We start from the raw sequence: 26,983 nt of genomic DNA, 5'->3' as shown, positions 1-26,983 counted from the left end.
CCTTGATCTGTTCTCCTTCTTGGAAAGTTCTTACATTCAGTGTGTTCATGTTTAAACAGACAGAGAGAACTTACATGCCAGTAATTCTCTGGCTTCTATTCCTTCATACCCATGAAAACAAGATAGATACAGTGTTTCCTTTCATGTGGCTTTTCATTGCCTCAAAAATACCTTCTTTTTAGTTATTGCTAAGTCAGTTCCTTGACTTTGTACAGAACAAGTATAATTCATCTTTCACATGACTCTCTTTCAAGTATTTGAAAACAGCTATCACATTGCCTCATTCTGTTCTCTGGGCTAAATTTTGCCCCTTTATTTGAACTTTCCTCAAAGTGCATCATTATTTTATTTTCTGAAAAGATAAATTGCTGGAAGTTCGTATAAATTACTTCACTTAGTAGTACATTTTGAGGGAATGAATTCTTAGGTAGATTTCTTACTATTGAAAATGTAATTACAGTTGAATATATAGTAAATTCTAACTTCTAAAATAGGAGCGTGCCACCTACAGCCTCCAGCGTGGTGTAAAGCTGTGCCACAAGGATACAGAGGCAGACACAAAGCCTTGTTGGAAAATTAGCATGAGGTAGATAACATTGAATTCCATGGCTTAAGTGATTATTTAAAAAAAATTGTTTTTATTTGAAAGAGTGACAGTGTGGGAAGAATGCTCACAAGTAGGGCTGAGCCAGGCCAAGTCCAGGAGCCAGACCTCTGGCCTTGTAGTCAGTCTGGCCTTGTCCCCTATGTACTTGAACAATCTTCTCGTTGTAGATTAGCAAGAGCCCAAATCAGAGCTAGGATTGTGACTTGAATCCAGGCCCCCCAGTTTGGGATGTGGATTTTCCAAGTGGCAGCTTAACCTGTTTCCCTACAATACCTGATCCAGGAATCTATTTTTAAATTTTGTTTCTTTACAGTTGTTGTTTGTTTTTACTGAGATTTCGTTTTATGTCTTTATTTTATATTTTTGTGATTTTGAATGTCAATGTAGTTCTTCATAGGACAAGTAGTGTGTGTGTGTGTGTGTGTGTATACACACAAAATAGTTATAACCTTTAGTCAGTTGTCTCTGTTTTATTAGAGTTGTGGTGTTTATATCTATAAATATAAAATTGCAAATATGAAATATGCTATTTATGATTAAACAGTGAAATTGAGTCACCAACAGGCTAAAGAATTTATCATTTAATAACGAAACTAGAATCAAAACTGGGGTTCTGAAACTATTTAAGTCTGTACTTGTTACCTTAATGTGTACTATATAACAAAGTAATCAGTGATATACAAAGTTAGTAACTACAAGTTGCCCCTGCCCTCCAAAACACACACGTGTATGCACGCGCACACACACACACACACACACACACACACACACACACACACACACACACACACACACCCCACACTGTTGCTCCAGTTCGTCTCTTCATCCTTGTCTCCCTTATACTTTCTGAAAGGAGGGGACTGGTGAATGGTCTTGTGGTTGGGTCACAGTTTGAGTACCTGTATTGCATTTCATGCTGCCTTGACTTGATGCTGTATGGGCAGCTGCGGACTCGAGTTTCCTGCTGTTGCAGACCTTGGGAAGCAGTGGTGATGGCTCACATGACTGGATTCCTTCCACCCACATGACCTTCATAGGCTCAGCCCCAGCAGTCACAGGCATTTGGTGGATGAACCAGCAAATAGGAGTGCTCTTTCTATCTCAAATAACTTTTTAAAAACCTCAATTTGTTATTTTTATTTTATGCTCATTCTGTATCACACAGCAATGCAGAACTAGCTGGTAACTTCTGTAAGTTAAATACCTGTGGTAATTTCTAATATATAAGCTTATAAATTAGCCTACCACCTCCCCCTTTTTTTTCTCTTGTCTGTCTGAATATTTGTGCTGGAGAAACATTGAAATCAGTTTTAAAGGTATATGGCAACTTGGAAAATTTTAATGTCAGCAGTGGTTATCTTAGGTAATTTCAATATAATTGGATACTTTTGGATTCTGGGATACCCTACACCCTCTCCTCCAATCATCTCTTTTTGTGGAAAAGAGTTAGAGAGTCCTATTTATCTATTTGAAAGGCAGAGTTACAGAAAGAGGGAGACAGAGATCATGCTGCACTGGTTCACTACCTAAAAGATTGCAGATGGCCAGGACTGGGCCAGACCGAACTTTTTCTGGATCTCCCATGTGGGTACAGGCACCCATACACTTAGGCCACCCTCTACTGCTTGTGCAGGCCAAATGCAGGGAGTTGGTTTGGAAGTGGATCCACTGGAACTTGAACCATTGCCTTTGTGGGATGCCAGCATTTTATGGGGTCAATTTGAGTGTCAGCTTCACCACTTTGGATCCAGCTCCCTGCTTATGGAGGGAGGATGGCCCAAATCCTTGGGACCCTGCACCCATGTGGGAGACCCAGAAGCTCCTGGCTCCCTGTTTCAGATTGGGAGTGTGCCAGAAGGTGAGAAATCTCTGTATCTCTTCTCTCTCTGTAATATATTTCTCTCTGGTATGTTTATACATGTATATAATTTTATATACAATATATTTTACATGTTTTATATAATGCATATATGCATAAGTGCATATATATTATATAATTATATATGGTACACAGAACAATTATTTGTATATTTATAAATAGAAGTATTTTAATATATAAATATGCATGTAGTAGTTAAAATGTTATTTAATTGAAAACATGGGACAAATCCTACAAACATTAAATTAAATAAAAAAAGCTGTGTACAGAAGTACATAATCAGTCATTTATATAAAATGCTAGAACACACACAGTGCTAGAAATCAGGTAACTGGTTGCCTATGGTAGGTATGATGAGATAGCCACAGAGGGACATGGGACAACTTGGAGGGAGATAGCAGTATTTTGTATCTTGATTGGGGTGGTGGTTACACACATGTATAAATTTATCACAAGTCATCAACCATAAATTTGGCTTTATTGTATACAATATATAGCTCTGTAAGATTGATTTAAAATGATCTGTTTCAGTGGGTTTTTTTTTTTTTGAAAGGCAGATTTCACACAGAGAGGGAAAGATAGAGAAGGTCTTCAGTCTTCTGGTTTACTTCCCAAATGGCCCCAACAGCCAAAACTGAGCTGATCCGAAGCAGGGAACCAGGAGCGCTTTCCTGGTTTTCCACATAACTGAATGTTCTCAAGGACTCTGCATCCTCTGCTGCCTTCCCAGGCCATAAAAAGATTGGCAGTAGAGTTCTCGGGAGGCAAACCAGTGTCCATATAGGATGGATGATTACTGTGCTGCAGCCCCATCCATTTCTAAATAACCTTTACGTACTATTACTCATTGTAGGTGCTAACCATTGTGACTAATCTAGTTTCTGAAATGATGGAATGAATGACATGGTTAGCACCTCCCTTTGATGTCACTTTCAGCAAATATTGATTCCAGGCAATTACTGTGTCCTTTGTTCCCTGGTCTCCTGAAAACTGTTTTCCAAGCTCATCCTGGCCACCCAGAGGTCATCTCAGAGTTAGGCTTGGTTTGTATAGAATGTAGTTAGTCAGCAATGAGAATGATTTATTTTCTGTGGAGCTTTAGTCTGTGATTTCACTCATTTTATGAAAAGTAGTAATACCTGAGTATTAACACTGTTAATAATAGTGATAGTCAATTACTATTTCGTTATGTTATGAAGTAATTAGCTTCTTCTGTTTTTCTCTCTAGCCCATTTTTCAGTGAAGAATTTTACTTTGAGATTCCAAGAACTTTCCAGTATTTGTCATTCTACGTTTATGATAAAAATGTTTTACAAAGAGATCTTCGTATAGGTATGTACTATTGATAATTGTCTTTTATCACAACTTTGAGATTAATATTCATTATTTTTCTAAGGATAATGTATTAGAACTACAGAAAAATGTGTACTCAACATTTATAGGCCTTTTCTCTATAGATTTATGTTCATTTCTGAATCTGACTTCTTAAAAATTTTATTTCTGTATTAGACTATACAGAGTGAAAATTCCATTTGCTGCTTGACTCCCTAAATGCCCACATCAGCAAAGAGCTGGAAAGTTAACCCTGGTGGTTTCACAGATGGGTGGCAGAGACGTAATTACTTGGGTTTGTTACCCCTGCCTCCCAAGGTCTACTCTCATATGAACAGCTGGAGCCACAGATGCGCTCCGATGTGGAGTGTGGCCATCTTAACCAAAGACTTAACTGCTAGTCCAAATGCCTACTGTTTCCATTTGACTTCTCATGTGTGTCTTCTCTGATTATCTCATGCTTCCTTGAAGAAACCTTGCTGATTACGTCATATGTTCCTGTGCTCCCTGGTTTTCTTACCATAGTTCTCACTTGGGCTTGTTAGTTCATTGCTTAAAGTCTGGATTCTCATATAAATGTAATATTTATGAAAGGACAGGGGAGTGTAGTTCAAGTTGTAGATTTATGTGGAAACTATCTACAGTGTTAATTCCTCCAGAGGCCTTATGTTTTTGAGGTTTTTCTACTAGAAGCAAGAATGTATTTTGATCTAATTTTACATTTTCTCCCTGGATGTATAAGTGACCAGGAAATGTTATTTCGTAAGTAACCATCTGAGACTGGGATGATATCTGTGGGCATGCACTAAAACAAAGGTACTACATATGTGTCACAGTCATGCTTACTGCATCACTGTATTTGTATTTTAACGACAGGTAGAGAGTTGGTTGAAACATTATCCTTTCACTTTTTCGTCTCCTGCATTCTATTGTATCTTTTCTTTCTGATTTGAAATTTGCTAAATGTTCTACAGCTTAAAATATGAAGCCTTTTAAAAATAATAGCACAATTTTTGATTTCGTAGTTTGACAAACGTATAAAAATTAGTTTTACAGTTATTTAGTTATTTTCAGCAGCACTGATATAGTTCTTTCTTTTATGTATTTATTGTTATTTATACTTATTAATTCCTACAAATAAGGGAGAACATGGGGTATTTGTCTTTCTGGTTCTGCCTCATTTCATTCAACATGATGTCCTCAAGTTGAGTTCATTCTGCTGCAAATAGTAGAATTTTATTCTTTATTATAGCTGAATAATGTTCCATTGTGTGTATATATACCACATTTTATTTGTTCATCTAATGATGGGTACCTTGATTGACTCCAATTTTTGGCCATTGTAAATAGTGCTACTGTAAACAAGGTGGTGAAAGCATCTCTTTAGTCATTGTATTCAAGACTGTTGGGTAAATACCTAGTAGTGGGATTGCTAAATCATGTGGTGAGTCTGTTTCTGGGTTTTTAAGAAGTCATTGCATGGTTCTGCAGTGACTGTACTAGTGTATATTCCCACTGACAGTGTATGGTTGTTCCTTTTGTCTACATTCTCACCAGCATTTGTTGTTCTCTGTGTTTTGGATTGTAGCCATTCTGAGAGGGGGAGGTAATATCTCATTGTGAATTTGATTTCATTTCCCTGATGTCTGGTGTGCTGAGCATTTCTTCACATTTGTTGGCCATGTTTGCAGATACGTTATTGTTGTACATGGAAAAACCTAAACACCACCAAAAAGCTGTGAATTTGTAAACCAATTTAATGAAGTTGTAGGTTACAAAATAAACATACAAGAACAGTAGGTTTTTTGTATGCTGATGATAGAGTTGCAGAAATAAATCAAGAAATTCCATTCTGAATAACAAAAAATGAAATATTTAAGAATAAGCTTAATTAAAGACGTTTAAGATTTCTGCAGTGAAAATGATCACAAATGAAAAATATCAAAGGCACAAAAGCAGTTGAAAGATTTTCCTTGTTAACTGTCTGGAAGAATCAATATCATTGCAATGTATATACCACCAGACCAGCACTGTGGCATATAGGCTAAGTCTCCCCATGTGGCACCATCATCCCATATAGGCACTGGGTTGAGATCCCAGCTGTTCCACTTCTGGTTCCTGTATGATCTTCCTCTGTCTGTCCTTCTTTCTATACTTCTGCCTCTCAAATAAAATCAATAAATTAAAAAAATGTCTATAGTACCTAAAGCAACCTACAGATTCATTGAAATGGCTATCAAAATACCAATATCATTTCCCAAACATCAGGGAAATGAAATCAAATTCACAATGAGCTATTACCTTACCCCTATCAGAATAAAAAAAAAAAAAAGCAATCCTAAGGATCATATGGAATCACAGAAGACCCAGAATAACCAAAATAATCCTGAAAAATCAAGCTGGACACATCATAATACCTGACTTCAAAACATACTACAAAGCTACAATAATTAAAAGAGCATGGTGCTAGCTTAAAAACCAATGCATAGATCAATGAAGCAGAATAGAGGGCCCCAAAAGAATTCTACATAAATACAGCCAAGTATATGTATAGCCAGCTTAGAAAAAAGATTTAGTTTATTTTTATTGGAAAGTCAGATTTACAGAGAGAAGAAGAGACAGAAAAAGATCTTCACTGCTCTGTGGTTGCAATGGCTGAAGTAGCCTATCAGAAGCCACAAACCGGGGCTGCTTCTGGGTCTTCTGACGTGAGTGCAGGATCCCAAGGCTTTGAGTCTTTTTTTTTTTTTTAAACTGCTTTCCTAGGCTAGGGAGCTGGAAGGGAAATGGAGTACCTGGGACACAAACCAGAACCTATATGGGATTCTGGGTCATGGAAGGCGAAGACTTTAGCCACTAGACTAGTGCACCAGGTCCTAACCAACTGACTTTGACAGAAGTTTTCAGACTGTATATTTGAGTGAGGATGAGCTCTTCAACAACTGGTATTGGAAAAATTATATAATATATATATAATCATATAATATACATTATATATATATATATACACACACACTCAAAAGAATTCAAGATCTGAGACTAAATTTACTGCAAGAAAACAACATTCAATTCAGTTAAGAAATGGCGAAAGGTCTTTGTTTAATAGGCATTTCTTTAAAAAAGAAATAAAATATGAAGCTTTTCCTGTCCCCCTTTTTTGTATTTTTTTAAGATTTTTTTTTAAAGATTTATTTTTATTATTATTTTTTTTATTGGAAAGGCAGATATACAGAGAGGAGAGACAGAGAGGAAGATCTTCCATCCAATGATTCACTCCCCAAGTGAGTGCAACGGCCAATACTATGCCGATCTGAAGCCAGGAGCCTCCTCCAGGTCTCCCGCACGAGTGCAGGGTCCCAAAGCTTTGGGCCGTCCTTGACTGCTTTCCCGGGCCACAGGCAGGAAGCTGGAAGGGAAGCGGGGCTGCCGGGATTAGAACCGGCGCCCATATGGGATCCCGGGCGTGCAAGGCGAGGACCTTAACCACTGCGCCACCGCGCCAGGCCCCATTTTTTTTAAGATTTTAAAAATTTTTATTTGAAAGAAAAAGAGAAAGCTTGAATAGCAGGTAGAAAGATGGAATCTAGTTTTCTGTCCATTGGTTTATTCCCCCAAATGGCCGAAAGAGGTGGAGCTAGGCCAGTCTGTAACCAGGAACCTGGAGCTTCTTCAAGGCTCCCACGTCAGTGCAGGGGCCCACAGAATTGGGCCATCTTTTGTTGTCTTCTTAGGTGCAGGAAGCTGGATCTGAAGTGGATCAGCCAGGACTCAACCTAGCACTCAAATCGAATGCTGGCTTCACCTACTATGACATGGCATCAGTGTCAGTCCTTCCCTTTTTTATTAGCTGCTCATGCTCCTCTTCATTTATACTCAAACTCCTTAGCAAAAGTTCTGTAACTATTTTCTACTTAATACTTACTTTTTTAAAATCTGTGTAATCTGGCTTCTACATTTTTCTAATATTGTTCTGAAGTTTGCTAAATAATTTTAAAGTAAATGGAATAACCTTTTAAATAGTGGGTATTTTTCTTAATTATAAAACCATCATAAGTTCTCATGATTGGTGGTGACTCTACACAAGAAAATTAGTTTAAAATTTGTTAATTCTCGTTTTCCATTACATGCATTTGTATTATTACACTTTACTGTTCAGTTTTTTCCTTTTTCATTTAGTGTGTTAGTATCCTTTTCCTGTATCACTAATGTATGTTTCAAAAATACTTGCCATAATATATCAGATCTTTTATATGGAATGTATTACTATAACCACATCCTTGTTGATGAACATTTGTTGCTAAATTTGGGTTTTTTTCCTTCCGTATAAATTTTTGCAGGCCCTCTCTCCCTCCCCCCACAAATGAGGTAAAGTGGGCGAGAGAAACAAGAGAGCAATGTATTCCTGGTGTCCTCCCCGCTGCCCACAGTCACCTGGGCTGGCCCGCGATGGGGACTCAGTCCTGGCTTCCCACGTGCTGGCAGGAATCTGGTCCCTTGACCTGTCACTGATGCAGGATTGGCCCACTTCCTCGTGAACCAGGTGTCACACAGAATAATGTATTTACTGTAAATAGGGGGAAACCCTTCCAAACATGTGACTCCACAAGCAGCACAAATTGGTATCTTTTATTTTAGGGGGAAACAAATATATAAGAGGGGAAGTGCTATCATTCATGAGCAAGAGTATGTACACGTTCACATGGGTAAAGTTTGAAAACATGCTCCAACATGGTAATGTGGTTCATCCTCCTCGTGGGTCAGAGTTCCTGGTGTATTACAATGAGGATGGTGAACTTTGGAAACTTTCTGACCATCCACGCAGTTGTTAGTCCTGAGGGTAGGGTCCAGACCAGTTCAGGGCATGTGATGATTGCATCTTTTCTTGATGTGAGTAAAATCTTGAAACAACTTTGGTGAACATTAGGTACTTTTAGGTTCTTGAAATAGGTAAGAGTCAAAATAAAGACTTTCAGACTATGCACAGTATTAATGGTTTGTATTTGCAGGAAGCCGTAGACAGAATCTGGACCTGGGTATTGAACTCAGACAATTATATATGAGATGCAGGTGACCTGACTTGTGTCTTATTAATCAGTACACCAAATACCCATATTTGCCTGCCTTTTTTTTTTTTTAAGGATAAATTCCATTGGTGAACTACTAGGTTGGAGTATAAATATTTTAAAAGAATTCTTCTGTATTTCTATATTAACCTTCAGAAATATTAAAAATAAGCATGACATGGGCCCAGTGCAGCAGCCTAGCAGCTAAAGTCCTCGCTTTGCACATGCCAGGATCGCATATGGACATTGGTTCATATCCTGGCAATCCTGCTTCCCTTCCAGATCTCTGCTTGTGGCCTAGGAAAGCAGTCAAGGATAGCCCAAGGCCTTGGGATCCTGCACCCATGTGGGAGACCCAGAATAAGCTCCTGGCTCCTGGCTTTGGATCAGCTGAGTTCCAGTTGTTGCAACCACTTGGAGGATGAATCAACAGAGAGAAGATCTTCCTCTCTGTTTCTTCTCTTCTCTATATATCTTACTTTTCAATAACATTAATAAAGCTTAAAAAAAATAAGCATAACATTGCCTGACCATTTCTCCACTGTGCATTTTTGGATCTGCCTGGGACTCCATCCTTACTTGAATTTTAAGTTAAAAATGACTCAGGTTGTTTCTTTGCTATTTAAAGAGACTGTTTTGCACTCTAATACTGATATTTTGGTTGAGTGCCTATAACCAAAAGTCTTGAAACTGAAAGTATTTCAGATTTTCGGAGTTTTATAATTTCAGATTTCAGAGTTTCAGAGTTTTTGTAATGTTGGCATGTTTGTATATTTTTCACTGGTTAAGCATCATTAATTTGAAAACTTGACATCCAGAATGCTCCAAATTCTGAAAGTTTGTAGACACACTATCATGCTCAAAATAAATTAATGTCAGACTGTATTGGATCCTAAAAGCCAGTCTGAGTTTCTAAAGATAAGGAGTTTGGACTTTGTACTGTAAAAAATAGTCCTAAACCATTTAGAAATATATGTATCAGATATACAGGCTATACTTGAAATATGTAGTCTACATTGGCTCCCTAATTTGAAAATCATTGATTTAGACTAGGAAAAGCTAGGGCAGGAAGACAAAGGAGAATACTGGAGGTGAATGAGGGCAGTGGCTGTGGAAATGCAGATGAGGGGATGTCCTGCAGGGGTTCAGCCTGTACTGGGGCTGAGGTAAAGCATATATTTCCATTTTCATTGGGTGGTCTAGTAATACTGAAATTAAAATGTGCTCCATTTCCTAGTGTGTATTTTCTACTTAGTTTATTTTTCAAGGAAATCTGGAGATGAGAGAGGTAGATGGTAGCTAGTAGTCTTCAGTAAGGTTTTTTTCTTTCCCCTGTTTCAGGATCCTGCAGAGATAAGAGGGTTTCATTAGGACAGACTAAAACCTGAATTCCAGTCTGTATCTTTGTCTACAAGACTTAACTTTCGTAGGCCTGGTTCATTTATAAAATAAGGCTCAGATTTAAATAGCTAAGGTCTGTTCCAACTCTTTGAGTTATAATTTCTGCTGGAATTTAGCTTTTAAGTCTCATCTACTGTTTAGAAATTGCTATTTAGAGTTGCCTACTGTTTAGAAACCACTCTTTGATGTCTGTTTGCCCAGAGACTGTGTTATGTATTACCTCATAACAAACTATCCCACCAAATGGGTTGTCATTCTGTGTTGAGCTCAGCTGGGTGCTTTTTCTGTTGATTGTACCTGGAGTCACTTAGAAGCTGTTGTCTGAACTGGAGCTGGCTGAATTGATTTATGTATGATGGTTGGTGCTGGCTGTTTGCTGGACCTTCTTCTCAACATGTTCTAAGGGTTCTGAGAGGTGAGTCTTTTTGCTAGCATCGTATTTGCTCATACTTGGTCGGAAAAGCAAGTTTTTCCCAAACTCAGAAACAGTGCTTCAGGAGACCATGCAGTGTACCAGGAAGCATGATTTTTTGAAGATCATTAATATATCAGTCTACCTTTTAAATCCTGCATACTAAACTTCTGTACACGCTGCTGTTGATTCTGAATTGCTATTGTTGACGCTGTTTATTTTATTTGTTTAGTCTGCTGTTCCTGTTTGACTTTGTGTAAATAGTTATGTTGGTCACTGCTTTTATCTTTTCTTTCATCCATTTTTATTAGTGCCCAAATAGAAGCAGGACCATCACATTAATGGTTTGTATCTGATTGAAATTTCTAAGAATATATTCTATGTAAAAATGGAGCCCAAGGACAACTGTATCATTGATGCAAGAAAATGCTGCTTCTTCATGATATTGGAAAACTGAGAACACTTAGAGATCAGCAGAAGTGGTTTCTGTGTCCACTGTTCCTTTATTCCTTTTTGTATTTCCTCTCCTTGTCTGAGTTTAAGGAACTAATACAGCATCTGGTGTGTGTGTGTGTGTTTGGTTTTAAGTTACTTCTGTCTCTCAGCCTGTTAGGTTAGTGGGGAAATGAAATAGTACCTCCAAATAATTTGTTGGGAAATTTGTTTTTGGGTGCATTTTTTTTTTGTTTCATTGAGGTTAGTAATTTCATTCACTAATAAAATAGTAAACTTTGTTAAAAATAGCAAACAGTTAACTAAAACAGTCTTTGTTTTTGTTTTTTAAGATTTATTTGAGGGCCTGGCATGGTGGCACAGTGGTTAAGGTCCTTGCCTTGCACGCCCGGGAACCCATATGGGTGCCGGTTCTAATCCCGGCAGCCCCACTTCCCATCCTGCTCCCTGCCTGTGGCCCAGGAGGGCAGTCGAGGATGGCCCAGAGCTTTGGGACCCTGCACCTGCGTGGGAGACCCGGAAGAGGCTCCTGGCTTCTGACCGGCATAGTATCGGCCGTTGCAGCTCACTTGGGGAATGAATCATCGGATGGAAGATCTTCCTCTCTTATCTCTCCTCTCTGTGTATCCGCCTTTCCAATAAAAATTTTAAAAAAAATTTAAAAAAAAATCTTAAAAAAAAAAAGATTTATTTGAAAGGCAGGGTGACAGAGAGGGAGACATCTTCCATCAGCTGGTTTACTCTCCAGATAGCTGCAACAGCTAGGTCTGGAGCAGGATGAAGCCAGAAACCATTAACTGTCCTTGTCTCACTTATGGGTGCCAGGGGCCCAATTACTTGAGCCATCTTCCATTCCATTTCAGGCACCTTAATGGGGAACTGGATTGGAAGTGAAATAACCAGGACTTAAACTGGTACTCCAGTATGTGATGTTGGCCATGCAAGCAGTGGCTTAAATTGTGCCACAACACAGCCCCACTAAATTAATTTTTAAGATCATTAGAACCAAAAAATAGTTCTAATATGTCAGAGTAAAATCAGATGTACAAAGTTCAATAATTGACCCAAGATTACACTAGTCTACAGAATGAATATCTGTGTTGTAAAGAACATGAAAAGACATTCTTTGATTGTGAAATATGGTTTCAGTACTGGCTGATGGGCAGGTTTTTAAATATTGTTAAGCTTTTCCCTTTGTAAAATGGTGATTATGTGCTTATTTCCAAGGTTGTTATGATGATGTATAGTAGTATCTACCACCTGATATTATTTTCATTAAATGCTTATTTTACTTTCAGTTCATTGTTTTTCCTGCTGTATCAGGTCGCATACATCTTACAGTTAATGGCTATCAGTTTTTTTTGTTGTTGTTAATAACATTGTATTATGTGATACAGTTTTATAGGCACTGGGATTCCCCTCACCCCTCCCACAACCCTACCCCCATGGTGGATTCCTCCACCTTGCTGCATAATCACAGTTGAAGTTCAATTGGGATTCATTCATTGTAAGCATATACCTAGCATAGAGTCCAGCATCTTATTGTCCAGATAAGTTCAGTGGTTTCTAGGGGTGACCTTCTCTGGTCTGAAGGTAGAGCTAACAGAGTAAAGTCCTGGTCAGTTAAAAGCCCCTACAAAACATCAGCATCAATTTACAATGTTATGAAATTGATTGACATAGTATTGAGCAAACAATAGGTTAAAAGTAATGCAAATTCAATTTTTCACAACACATGGGTTGAGACAGTATCAATGACAGGTTCAAAAACAAACAAACCAACAAACAAATAAAATTACTGGTTAAATTAAGGCAAACGTGGTATCTAACCTTTTGGGATTCGCTCATTTCCCTTAGCATTATAGTTTCCAGTTGGGCCCATTTAGCCACAAAGAACTGCAATTTGTTTTTTTTTTTTTTTAATAATGGCTACCAGTTTAAGGATAGATCAAAATGAGCTACTCCAAAGCCAGGAACTTCCTCCAGATTTCCCAAGTGGGTGCAGAGTCCCAAGGACTTGAGTGGTCCTTCATTGCTTTCCAAGGGTATAAGCAAGGAACTGGGTGGGAAATGGAGCAGCTGGGACTTGGATTAGCGCCATTATGGGATGCCAGAGCCATAGACAGAAACTTGCCCTAGGTATTCGACATCTCTGGCCCCATCTCTGCCCTGTTTTATTTTCTAGGGATGGTGACATCTATTATTTTTTCATGTTATAATGACAAAGAAAATGTTAGACCTGTTGTAGTTATCCTAAAACCAAATGACTCAATATATTTTTTTGTTTTCTCCTATTCTTCAGATCATATGCTTTTCCCTGCTTCTTTAGGCCAGCTAGCATCATGCCAACTCAATCTACGTATACCAGCAACTGACTCTTGAAAGGAAAGGCCCTGTACACCTGTTTTGTGCTGCTGTAGCTTAGATTGCTGTTTGGATGCTGACATTCACATTTGGGTGCTTGTTCAAGCCCTGGCTGCTCTACTTCTAGTCTGGATTCTTGCTGGTGAACATAGGAAGGCGGCAGATGATATACCTGGGCCCCTATTACCCATATAAGAGACCTGAGTGCAGTTCCTGGTTCCTCGCCTTGGCCTGACCACCCCTAGCTGTTGTGGCCATTTGGGGAGTAAACTCACAGATGGAAGATCTCTTTCATTCTCTGTCTCACCCTTTCTTTCTGTTTCATTGCCTTTCAGATAAATAGGTCTTAAAAGAATAAAGAGCTGACAATAAAATTACAAGTTCTTGTCAACTTACAAATGGTTTCTTCATGCAAGTCAGAGAAGGGTTTTGCTTTCCTAGGACAAGAATCATTCAACTCTGTAGTGACATTGAGTGTGACAGTATGTGAGACATGGAATGGGAGGGAAGGGATTCTTCTGGAATATTTCACTGTGGTGCTAATGTGATTCTTTGGGGAAGGTACCTGTGAAGAAGTACTTCCAGTGGTTTGAGTTGTGACTCATAAGCATAAGCAGGACAAGTAGATTCTTAATCTAGTTTTTAGAAATACTGTTGGTTAGACTTTTTTTGGGAAAGCTATTTAAACTACAGTGCCATTGTAATTATTTGATGAGTAAAGGAATTAATTGATCAAACCAATCAGGTTCTAAATATTTTCAAAGACCCTTAATTTGGGGACTTTTGTGATACTTGTATCACACAAATGTATACCTCCATATGCATAAATTATGTCCAACATTAAAAACCATGGAAATTGCAAAATAGAGGTCTTTACATGGAGTCCCTGGGTAGTAAATAAACTCTTTTAAAATGCCAGTGTTACCCATGCCTGTCCTCATGGAGAAGACAAAAATTAGTTGCAGAGACTCTTAGTGGAAATGGTTCCCAAAAGTTCAGAGCCTCAGCTGTATCTATGTGTATGCACACCTATTTTAAGGAGCAAGATATTATGCATTGCCTTAGTATTTTGTTTATATTGGGTGTGAAATAAATCATAACAAGAACTGTTTGATACAGTTATGATAATCATAACAGTATGATTTGTGGCATATAGTCTTAACTACTTTTTCATAATTCTGTATTCTAAACTATTTCTGATACTGAATTAATTAGTCAAGAATTTGATTAAATCTATGGTTAAAGCATTCTAAGAGATTTGTATGAGCAGAAGGAATATTTGAGTCTGCTAGTCAATACCTGAATCTTAGCATTTGATCTATATATTTAATACTAGATGAGTTTCTGTTTTCCCATCGTTTTGTATTATGAAGCTTATTTTTCCAATGTGATTTCCTACAAGATTTGAATAAATTATAAATACTGTATATTCACATGAATATTTTGATCTTCACGTTAGATTTCATTCAAAGTATTTTGAAAAACGTTGGGAAAATTCATACTTAAGATGAGGACAGAGTTTTAAACTTTACAAAATGTTTTAATTTTTATGTGTTGATAGTATAGTTGATGGGTTCTCATTTGGTTTTCTTGGATTATGTTATTAATATAGTTGCCACTGTAGAGTAAAAACATGATTATGTATTTTAGTATTTTCCTTAAAAATCACATATTTCATTGTTCTTGATAGTTTGAGTTCTAAGTCATGAATAGAAAAATATTTACCAAAAACTGTAATTCGGTTAAATTTTTTAAATGATGGGTTTATTGAAATGTAATTCACATGCCATGTAATTTATCCTCAACTTATTCATCAGTGGTGCAGAAAAGAATCCTATATAATAGAAAAAGAAGAGTGTGATAATGTTGTGATTACGTGATCCAGGTGAAGAGTATGAGTGTGGTGGACTGTTCTGGCAACATTTCTCCAAGGTTGAAAGTATCTCCAAATTTTGAAATCTAAAAAATTTTAGTATATTATATATGCTTTACTAAAGATTAATTTTTTATTAGAAAGGCAGAGTCATAGAAAGACAGATCTTCCATCCACTGATTCATTCCCCAAGTGATTCACTCCCCAAGTGGCCAAAACAGCTGGTTCACAGGGTAGAAGAAATTGAACTTTTAATTTGATAAAGCTTTTATGTAGAATCTTTGAGTGAATAATTTGTCATATGCAAAGCTATGTCTGCTTTTTAAATCTTGAATTGAGGAAGGAAATGCTGTGTACAACAGGGCATTATAATAACACTTCAGTTGCTTCCTCTCTTACTATTTTGTTCATTGTACTGTATCTTTGCTGAGAAGTAGAAACTGTTCAGGGAGCTGTCTTGATTTGTTGTTTTCACTGAAGCAACACAGTGTTTGACATTGTGATAAAACTGGTTTTTAAAAACAAAATAAATGTTCTCATCATGCTGCATATTACTTTTTTGGTGATCTTTGGTGATTTTCCTTTTTTCTTAATTGGAATTTAAACACTTAATAACTGCAAATACATCTGCTTAAAATTAAGCAGAATATGTAATTTTATTGATAGTGTTAATTGGGGCAAATAGGTTGCACTGCCATTATAATACTGCTTTTTGCACAGAATGCACTCTGAGGAAAGAAAAACAGGAATGTGAATAAGTACAAAAAATTACTGATTGATTCAGTGAAAGGTCTTATGGAGGATAGAAGGGAATGATACACTTTAACTGTCTAGAATATAGAAACTATAAAGAGATTTTTTAAAATTATTTTTATTGGAAAGTTGGATTTACAGGGTAAAGGAAAAGACAGGAAGATTGTCCATCTGTTGGTTCACTCCCTAAGTAGCAGCAGTGGTTGGTGCTGAGCCAATCTGAAGCCAGGAACCAGGTGCTTCTTCCGGGTCTCCTGCACAGGTGCAGGGTCCCACAGCTTTGGCCCATCGTGCATTGCTTTCCCTGCCAACAAGCAGGGAGCTGGATGCAAAGTGGAGCAGCGGGATTAGAACTGGCACCCATATGGGATGCTGGGCGTGCAAGGGGGGGACTTTAGCCACTAGGCTACCACACTGGGCCCTAAAGAGAGTTTTTAAATGAACAGATGTAAGTTACCTTGAAATATTTTCATTAAGTATATATATAACACTATTGCTGATATTTAGGATTATACAGAATATAATTTCTTATACTGTTGACTTATTTTCATTTCCCGTAGGAAAGGTAGCCATCAAAAAAGAAGACTTGTGTAACCACAGTGGTAAAGAAACTTGGTTTTCACTGCAGCCTGTTGACTCTAATTCAGAGGTTCAGGTAAATATTAAGGTGTAAGTAACACTAAACATTGCACAGAAAATGTATGAAAGAAAAAAATCAACTACACCAGTTGATATGGATAGAGCTTGCTATACTGTATTTTAAATTTTAGCACCAAATATGGACCAGCGATAAAGGGAAATGCTTTACTGTAAGAATTTGAAAATGATACAGATGCAAATGCCGCATGCTGAGTTTAGGGGAATATATTAGGGAGAACATTTTTTTGTTTACCCCTCAGTTCCTGTGTTTCTGTCATGGCAGCAAATTATTAATTTCTTTGAGAAGGGTAGAAAGTTTTAAGGAAAAAGATATTTTATTAATTCTGCCCTTGAGATTCCTTTGGGATCTGTGATTTTATTTATTCTGGTCAGGATACTGTGTTTATGCTCTATTAAACTATACTTGGGAAAATATTATTCATTCAAACCATGCCTGAGCGCCCCCCCCCCCGCCCCCTTGCAGATTTGTATCCCCTGTCTGCTGCCCCTGTTCCTTTGTTAACCTCTTACCGCAAAGGAGATCTTTGCCCTTGGCCGTTTTTCCTTTGCCGAACACAGGAGATCTTTTATAGATTGTGTATGTAAGTAAAGATGTATATTTAGCCACATAGATGAAACCACTGTTTTCTCTTGCAAAGTTTAACTTGTTCTTAGAAATTATTTCTATATAAGGGAATCTTTCTGTTTATAAAATAGGCTAGGGGTTGTGGATCTCTGCCCCAAAGACATAACTGCAAAGAGGAATCTTCCTCTCCAAAGAAAGTTTCAATTTGCACTGTGACTCAGACATTAAGAAAAACAGTGCTGCACAAACACACAGATAATTTGCAAATGAAGTGCCTCTGTTTCCATTTCCTTATAACCTCTCACGCATCCTCTGATGAGATTCTTAAAAGACTAGGATTTGTATACTGAAATGTCTTGTGAAATACAAAGTATAACTGATAATTGTCTTGTTATATCCACTGTACTACATTTTAACTCTTTTCTTCCCATTTGAAATAACTGTTATTCAGACTGATGTATTTTTAAGTGTTTCAGATGAGAGGCATTGTGAGGAAGTGGAAAGGGTTTAAATCAGAAGTGAGGACATTTTAAATCCTCATTTTATTTTATGTGTGGTTTAATGACTTTGAATTTCATTTCTATTAAATAGGAATGAAGGTTATCACGGTTCTTTTTTTTTTTTAACGTAACTGTAAAAATTAAGTGAAATATCTTTTAGGAGTCCTTAAAAATTGTTCATTGCTCTGTGATTGTGAAATGTCTGTTTGCTGTCAGTTTGGTGCCTTTTCCCTTGATACCCTTTAATCAAAGTTTAGAGGTTACATTTTTAGATTAAGTTAACCAGTTTTTAATCATTTCTCTCCTTTTTTTTTTCCTAAGATTTATTTGTTTTTATTGGAAAAATCAGATTTACAAAGAGAAGGAGAAACAGAGTAAGATCTTTTGGTTCACCTCCCCAAATGTCCACAATGGCCAGAGCTGAACTGATCCCAAGCCAGGATCCAGGAGCCTCTTCCTGGTCTCCTGCGTGGACGCAGGCTTCCAAGGCTTTGGGCCGTTTTCCACTGTTTTCCCAGGCCACACACAGGCAAGGAGCTGGATGGGAATTGGAGCAGCTGAGACTTGAACTAGTGCCTGGAGTAGAGGGTGCTGGTGCTTGGAGTTGGAGGATTAACCGGTTAGGCCATTGCATGGGTCCCTTTTTTTAATACTTTCAACAAAATAGCAAAGAGCTTTAAATTTTTGGTCTAAAATGCAATCTGAGGATTATTTTAAGATTTAATTTATCAGGTATATTCTTGGTAACCAATGTAAGTTTGCTATAGGGTTTAAGTTTTCCAACTCTCAAAAAGCAGAAATCTGCATTAAAACTTTTTATATATGTCTTGGAGATCATATTAGAGACTTTACTAAGCCAGACCCTTCTATTTGGTGATATGTATATAATATAGAATATATATAATATATAATATCTATATGTATATATGTATATATTCTATATGTATTAATTATTCTTGAAACATGAATATTCAGGAAATGACATTTACCTAATAGATATAATATTAACATTTTGATATTTTCCAAAAGTTATTTTTATGAGTATGATTTATTAGCCTTTATAGCGCTTCTGACTTTAATTTGCCCCACTATTTGAAATGAATATGAGAAGGAAGAGAAGTATGATCCATGAAATTTGTTGAGTTAATGTAATACCATTGAGGATATCATTGTATCTTCCTGGAACTGGTGTGGGAGTTCTCAATTAATTTTGTGATTCTAAAAAAGCAACCTATGGTTCACATAAATCTGACTTTGCTAAACAAACATTAGTTTACCTGTCTGTATTTGAAAATGTTTATTTTAAATGCATAGCAAAAAGGAAAATGCATCTACTGGTTCACTTTCGAAATGCCTGCAAAAGCCAGGGCTGAACCAGGCCAAAGCCAAGAACCTAGAGTTTTAATCCCAGTCTCCTGTGTAAGTGGAGGGATGCAGCTGCTTGCGCTAACATCTGTTGCCTGCCACAATGCATGTTATCAGGAAATTGAATTGGAAGTGGAGTTGAGACTATCCCACCCAGTCTGACGCTGGGATATGAGGGTCCCAAGTGGCAACTCAACTGCTGCACCAAATACCTGCACCCCCTCATACAATATACGTTTTATAAAAATAACTTAAAAATTAAGCGTAGTTGGTGAAGCCAGTATGTGAAAGCTGTGAGACATTGGGTTCAGCAGAAACTCAAATAATTACTATGAGTAATTATTACAACTATAATACCAGGCACAGTGTTAAGTACTTTAATGTACATTATCCCATTTAATTTTCATAATACCATAAGGTAGATAATATTACCTCTGTTTTACAAATAATGGGATTCTCAGGTGTTAAATGACATCTCCAGATTCACAAAACTGTTCAACAGTGAGTTGTGATTCCAAAAGATCTACCTGATTGTAAAGCCCCTAACTGCAGTGTGCTGTTACCATTAGATGTTCTGTACAGTTAGCCATCGAAGTCTTAGAGGCCAGCGTTGTGGCATGTTCCATAAATCCACCACTAAGGGATGGTTTGTCCGGCTGCCTTATTGCCAGTCCAGCTCCCTGTCAGTGGCCTGGACAAAGCAGCAGAAGATGGCTAAGTGTTTAAACTTCGTCATTCTTGTGGGAGACCCCAGTGAGGTTCCTGGCTTTGGCTTGATCATTGTGAATCAACAGACAGAAGATCAGTCTCTCTCTGCCCCTTTCTATGTAACTGCTTTTTAAATAAACAAATCCTTTTAAAAAATGAAAAAAATCCTGGGTATATTAAAATTGGGAGGATCACTTAAGTATCTGAGTAAAAAGAACAGACACCAGTTAAGAAAAGGGAGAGTACGTGAGAAAGTTCCTGGTAGCTCCTTGGAGTTCAGTTGTAAGAACTTCAGCATAGGGGCCTACATGTGGCCCTTCAGATTAGGCCACTGCTTGAGATGCTGACATGGAAGTGTAGCCGAGTCCTAGCCGTTCTGCTAATGATCCAGCTCGCTGCTGATGTACCTGGAAAGGCAGCCAACAAGGTCCCAAATTAGGGGCTCCTGCTGCCTTTGCGGAAGAGCAGGATGGTCCTGGTTTTGGGCTGGCCAAACTCCAGCTATTGCTGCTAATTAAGGATTGAACCAATGGATAGATCTTTCTTTCTCTTCCAAATAAACAAACAAATTTTAAAGGGAGGGTTGGTGGTGGAGAATTTTATTGTGGCCATTGTGAGCTAGAAAAATCTCAAGCATTTGCAAAGGAGCTGTTACTGTTAAGTGGGAGCTAGTTCTTAAAATAATAGACCAGATAAAATTCACATCATTAAAATTATTTATAAAATCAATATCTTACAGTATATTAAAGTGATTTGCTTTTGTTTGGCTATTATATAAAATAGTTGGTTTGCTTTTGGGGCCACAGTGAATGAAAAATATGTACTGTATCTTTAAACCCTACATCCCAACTCAGTGCAGCAGTGAATACTGTAGGAGTCACCTTGGGGTTCATTTCTTAATCATGTGTTCACTGTGTCATTGAATGTAAGTACTCAATGTTCAGTGTTTTTCTTTGTCATTTTACATAGTGAATAGTTGATGATTTCTCTCAGCTTTCCCTCTCACTGTAACACCTGTGCACTCTGCAAAGTGAACAAAAATAAAAACCCACCCATTAATGAGATCCCCTTGTGTTCTTTGTGTATGTGTGATGACACTTTCTTCATCTGCTTCCCTCTGTGAATCTGCTCTACTTTATTGTTGACAGGAGGAAAGGTGCCACCCCAGCCTCTATGCCTATGTGACTAGACAGCCTCCTCACCCTGTAAGATGAGACTTGGCGTAGAGAAGGAATTTGACCGAATTTGGGTACCAGGTCCCTTTCAGTCTGATTTGCTAGGATTGGCAGAAAAGTCATTCTAGGGCGCTGCGTGTCGGGGCTTTGCATAGAAGAGATGTTTTGGCATCTCAGGCGGAGAAGTTTGATTTCCTGGCTCAACCACTAATTGACATTTGTACCCAAAATAGTTGCCTGAGGATTGGTTATTAAATGAGAACTTGGTGTAAGGGGTCCCCTTCAGTTTTGAAGTTCTAATAGGCGGAAATGTGGTGTAGCCCTCAAGTGAAAAGATCCCAGTAGCAGAGATGATCCCAATAGTGGTAAGTTGGGATGTTTTACCAAAACAGTTGGGAGATTGTTACGAATTATGCCGTTACCTTGAACTGTCACTCAGGTGCTTCTATGTTGATGTAAATAACTATTTTTTAGTTTTGTTTTGAAAAGTTTAAGGTATGAGTAGAATTGATAAATGTGATTTTCTACCTTTGGGGGGAAAATGGTTTTGTACTTCATTCTGCATCTTGTGGTTTCCCCTCTGTGTCGAATCATTCTCCTGTCCAGCTCATCTGCCATCAGACTACACTGTGGATCAGAGGGAGAGCACAGCCAGCTGTCATCACCAAGGGATTGTCACTAACCCTGCTGCATATGTTTGAGTCCTTTTCTCACTTGACCCATAAGCGACTTTTGATACTGCCAATCCATCCCCTCTGTTTTGAAGCATTCTCTTCATTAGTTGCTGATCCTTGTTATCTCCCTACTCTGTTCTCTTACCATTGTCTTTGTTGCATAGGAAAAAAACAGATGAATTGTACTGAGCATTCTTTTCTGAGTCTTTTGGCTTAAGTCATCTGTCATTTTGCTGCTAGCTATTAGGTTCTGGAACTGAGAAGAAGCCACGTTTGTCCCTGCTGTCTTTAGATCTCAGGTGCTGTGAAAAAGAACTTTCTTTGCATGAGACTAATTAAACCAGATGTCCAATATGGAAAATATACAGCTCTCATTAATTAAGAGTGTTTTTCTCACACAACACAGACAAGCAGTAAATTCAAAAATGTTGTCAGTTATATCCCTTTGATGCAGTTACTTATCTGCCAAGTCTTTACCGACAAAGTTATCTTGATTTTCTGGATCATGATGTAAATCACTGATTACTTTATAACTTTTTAAAATAAAGTTTCGCCTTCCCATTTACAACAAACATTTATTTAAAAATGCAGTTGCTTGTGACTAGTGTGGTAGCCTAGCAGCTGCGGCTCTCGCCTTACATGTACTTGGATCCCATATGGGTGCTGGTTCTAACCCTGGCGGCCCTGCTTCTCATCCAGTTCCCTGCTTGTTACCTGGGAAAGCAGTGGAGGAACAGCCCAAAGCCTTGGGACCCTGGATCTGTGTCAGAGACCTGGAAGAAGCTCCTGGCTCCCGGCTTCAAATTGGGTCAGCTCCAGCCAATGCAGCCGCTTGGGAGGTGAATCAGCGATGGAAGATCTTCTTCTCTGTCTCTCCTTCGCTCTGTATATCTGACTTTCCAAAAAAAATAATTAAAATTTTTTTTCACCAATTGGAGCACACTAACTTTTTGTGGAAATGATTATTAACATTTAGTGTTTTATAACAGAAGCATGGTTTAAGCAGGAATTTTAAGTACATGCATATATTATATTTTGCCCAACTTATTTTCATTAGAATTTTCCAAACTATTTGCATCGATTTACATGGTGTCTCCCATGTTGTACCAAGAATAAACATTACATAAAATGGAAAATATTAGATGTTTATGTTTGAAAAATCTAGGAAAATAATTGTAATTTTTAAAAACTATAAAAATATTTATTTTTTGGCCCAGTGTCTAAATCCTCGCTTTGCATCCACTGGGATCCCATATAGACGCTTGTCCATGTCCTGGCTGCTCCGCTTCCCATCCAAATCCCTGCTTTTAGCCTGGGAAAGCAGTCAAGGATGGCCCAGAGCCTTGAGACCCTGTACCAATGTGGGAGACTCAGAAGAAGCTCCTGGCTGTTGAGTTTGGACCAGCTCAGCACTGCCCATTGTTACCACTGGAAAAGTGAACCGGTGGATGGAAGGTCTTTCACTCTGTTTCTCCTTTCTGTAAATCTGCCTTCCAATAAAAATGCATAAATAGTTTTAAAAAATTATTGGCAGTAGTGTTGTGGCTTAGCACTTAAAGCCACCATCTGTAACTCTAACATCACATGTGGCGTGTGTTCTAGTCCTGATTATTCTACCTCTGATGTAGTTCCCTGCTAATTAAGTGGGAAAAATAGCAGAGGAGGGTCCAAGTGTTTAGACCTATGTGGGTCCATGTGTTCACCTATGTGGGAGACCCAGAAGAAGCTCCTGGCTCCTGGCTCCTGTCTTCTACCTGGCTTAACCCCAGCTGTAGCTTCCATCTGGGCATTTAATCCGTGTACTCTCATTGAACCTCCTTTAGGAGATTGGATTGTGAGAATGCAGGGAAGGCAGTTGGTGCAGCAAATAAGATGCTGGTTGGATTGTCCAGGTGTCATGTTGTATTGCCTGGGTTCCCAGCTCTTCTTCCTGCTGATTGATATCGCAGGAGGCAGCAGGTGATGACTTGGTGTAGAGTCCTTTTCAGCGTGTGCAAAAGACCTAAATTGAGTTCTAGACTCCTGGCTTCAGCCTGGCCCAGGTCTTTCTGCCGTGGGTATTTCAGGAGTGAGGCAATGATAGGAGATCTAAGTCTGTCTGCCTTTAAAATAAATAAATAAATAACTGAAAAAAACAATAGGGAAGTGCTTACAACCAAGAAGCATTGCATATTTATCATCAAACATGTTATAATTTTTTGTTAGATTCCTGTTGTCACTTTTTTGTGCTTAATACTCTGTTTTCTCTAGTTGCTTTTATGATCTCATCTTTTTAGTACTTTTACTATGGTGTGTTTAGATTTATGCTATGTGTGTTCTTAGGGGCATTTGAATTTGGAGCTTAATGTCTTTCATCAGTTTTGGAAAATTCTAGGCAATTATCTCTTCATCTACCTTTTTTTTTCCTGCCTTATTTTTCTGCTGGGACTGCAGTTACATGAATAAGGGAGCATTGTACCATATATTACACGTAAGTTCTTTCCCTCACAACGAATGTTTTCTACTGATTGATGTATTCCATTTCACCAATTCTTTTTTCAGCTATGACTACTTTGTTGATAAATACTTCCATTGGATTTATTTCATAGGTTCCAGTTATCTGCTGAGTTCACTTTTTTTTTTTAATCTTAAAAAGGTTTAGAACATCCACTTTAGACTCTCACTTAATGCTGTTACTTCTGTCTGTAAACCAGTGCTCTTGCTGTTTTCTCAATTTGTTTTTCCTTGTATCTTCTGGAATGTTTAATCAGTTCTTATAGTATATTGGATATTGAAGAATGAATTATACTGTAGAGAACTTGAGACTGGGTTTTCATTCTCCTCCAACTTAGGTTTCCATTTCATTGGTCAGAACTGTGTCCTGTGGCTGTCCTTACCCATTCTGCATGACCTCACTGGAGTCTAGAAAATGGTGCATTTCTCAGGACTTACAACTATCCTCTCAATAAACTAAAATACTTGTTTTGCTGCAACCCAAAGCTGTAATATTATGACAGGCATAAGTAAAAAGAAACTCACACGAAAGCAGACTGAGTAAATTTTCTAAAATGTTCAGATTTGGGTTTCTGACACTAAAAAAACCAACTTCAAATAATTGAAATTTCTATTAATTTTTCCTTAAAATCTAGATTGGCAGTAGAAACTTTGAAAACCTAGAGCAAAAAAAGAAAATCTTTTGAAATCCTACCAAGCAAAAACAGTTTCTATCAATATTTCATAGATAATCTTATAGAAATCACAAATTTACATTTTATTTTGTAACTTCTTTATTTTACTAAATATAAGTATAATGTACATACTTCTATTTTAACACATGCAGTGATTGAGATAGTGTTTTACAGTTTGGAAATAATTTTATTAACTCACAGTGCCTTTTAATTTTTATGTTCTACCTTAATGGTATGTGTCTTGTGTCTGCCTGTTCCATTCTTACTCTTTCTTGACCAAGTTAATATACAGTTATGTTACTTTGACTAATAGCAAGGGAATGTTTTATTTATCAGTCTGTGGAAGTAATGAACATAGTAGGGAGACTCTGAATCGGTGATAAATAACACTAATAATATTCTTATTCTGGGCTTGAGTTGATAGAATACTGTGATTTCATTTGTGGATAAAACGATTATTTTTTCCTACTTTATTTTTTTCATTGTTTTATCTATATAGTAGCTGTCAGTCATTTCCTGAGAGTTGATGTTGAGTGCTTTTTGGCATATAATTTCCATCCATAAAATAGGAAAATAGTGAAACTGCTGTGAAGTGCAGATATTTGTATGTTTGCCAAGACTTCTTTGCTAGCCAGGTGACAGGTAACATGCTAGTGTGAAATATGATTTAAAAATTCTAGTTGAGGATGGGTGTTTGGCACAGTGGTTCAGTCCCTGCTTGGAATGTCCACATGCTATTGTCAGAGTACCTGGCTTGAGACCTAGCTATTCTGCTTCTGATCAAGTTTCCTACTAGATGTACCTGAGGACATAGTGAATGATGGTTCAAGTTCTTGGGTCTCTTCCACACAAATATGAGACCTAGCTTAAATCACAAGCTCCTATTTGAGCCTGACAGAATCCTGACTATTGTGGACATTTGGGGAATAACCTATCAGATGGAAGATTTCTTTCCACCCTTCTCTTCCTTTCAAAATAAAATGTAAAATGAACAGCAAAAAACCCCACAACATTCTAGTTGAGTAATATTAGAAATTATTATATACTGTGGTCCCTTCAAGGTCACTCTTGAATATAAGAACTTATAAATATTGTAGGAATAAGAAAAGACTTAGCCTTTTATTAAATTCTAGATAAACTGTAATCTATAAGTTATAGGTAGTTTTATACATATTTAGTACCTTGATTTTTAGCAGATTTGCTTAATTTAGGTTCAGCTTTTCTTACCTGCTAATTTTACTATTGTTGATATTTTCATTGCTTTAGTGCTTAGATTTTTCCTGCAGACTTTTTTTTTTTTTCATAGCTTTCTTTATTATCATTTTATGATACAGTTCCACAGGCTCTGGGATTCCCCACAGCCCCTCCAAAGTACCCCTACATTGTTACTATACTCCAGTTCTTTATAAACAGTCTATGTCCATCATTAAGGGCATGGACAATGACAGAGTCCAGCTTCCTATTATCAAGTTTCACCTAGAGTCCATTTCTGGTCTGGAAGTAGAAATGCATAACGCATTGTATTCTCACATTCCCTTAAATGAAAAATTACAATACAAAATCAGCAACAGGAAGAAAAAGAGAAATATACAATGCCATGAAGTTAAATAACATGCTACTAGATATAAGAGTCTTTATTACTATATATCCCCTTAAAAGCCACAAAAACAGGAAAAAATTAACAATGCCATGAAGTTAAATAACATGCTAAATAATGTGTCACTGAGGAAAATCAAGAACCTTCTTGAAGAAAATGATGCTACTGTATTATCTACTTGAAGACATTAAACTTAAAAAAAAAAATCAAAATCCATGATACAGTTCCCACTAATCTTTGTTGGTGAGATGTCTCCTGTAGGCAATAGATGGGTTTTGTTTTTTTAAAAAAAATCCAGTTCACATTATGGGTCGCTCCAACTAGGTTGCAGCTCCCACTGGTTTATGTGAGGGCCAAGTGTGTGCTGGGCAGAATCAAGCTGGACTGCAACACCCATTGAGTAGAAGATGGGGCTGCAAACAGAACTGACTCAGC

At 37.5% G+C, this 26,983-nt stretch overlaps 1 protein-coding gene across 8 annotated transcripts in view; it reads left to right on the top strand.

Annotated features, from left to right (window-relative positions):
* Positions 1-26,983, top strand: part of RASA2 (RAS p21 protein activator 2) — a 109,755-nt gene that overhangs the window by 22,212 nt on the left and 60,560 nt on the right. For all 8 annotated transcript variants that reach the window (XM_041004055.1, XM_041004062.1, XM_041004047.1 and 5 more), the window contains exons 3-4: positions 3,715-3,818; positions 16,698-16,792. In XM_041004055.1, the coding sequence (XP_040859989.1) occupies positions 3,715-3,818; positions 16,698-16,792 (199 nt within the window). The remainder of the gene's footprint in view (positions 1-3,714; positions 3,819-16,697; positions 16,793-26,983) is intronic.

The sequence above is a fragment of the Ochotona curzoniae genome, unplaced genomic scaffold (assembly GCF_017591425.1).
Source record: "Ochotona curzoniae isolate NIBS_2020 unplaced genomic scaffold, NIBS_Ocur_1.0 contig_1302, whole genome shotgun sequence".
Classification (NCBI taxonomy): Eukaryota; Metazoa; Chordata; class Mammalia; order Lagomorpha; family Ochotonidae; genus Ochotona; species Ochotona curzoniae.
Note: the sequence above shows the minus strand (reverse complement) of the source record. Positions and strands in the feature narration are given on the sequence as shown.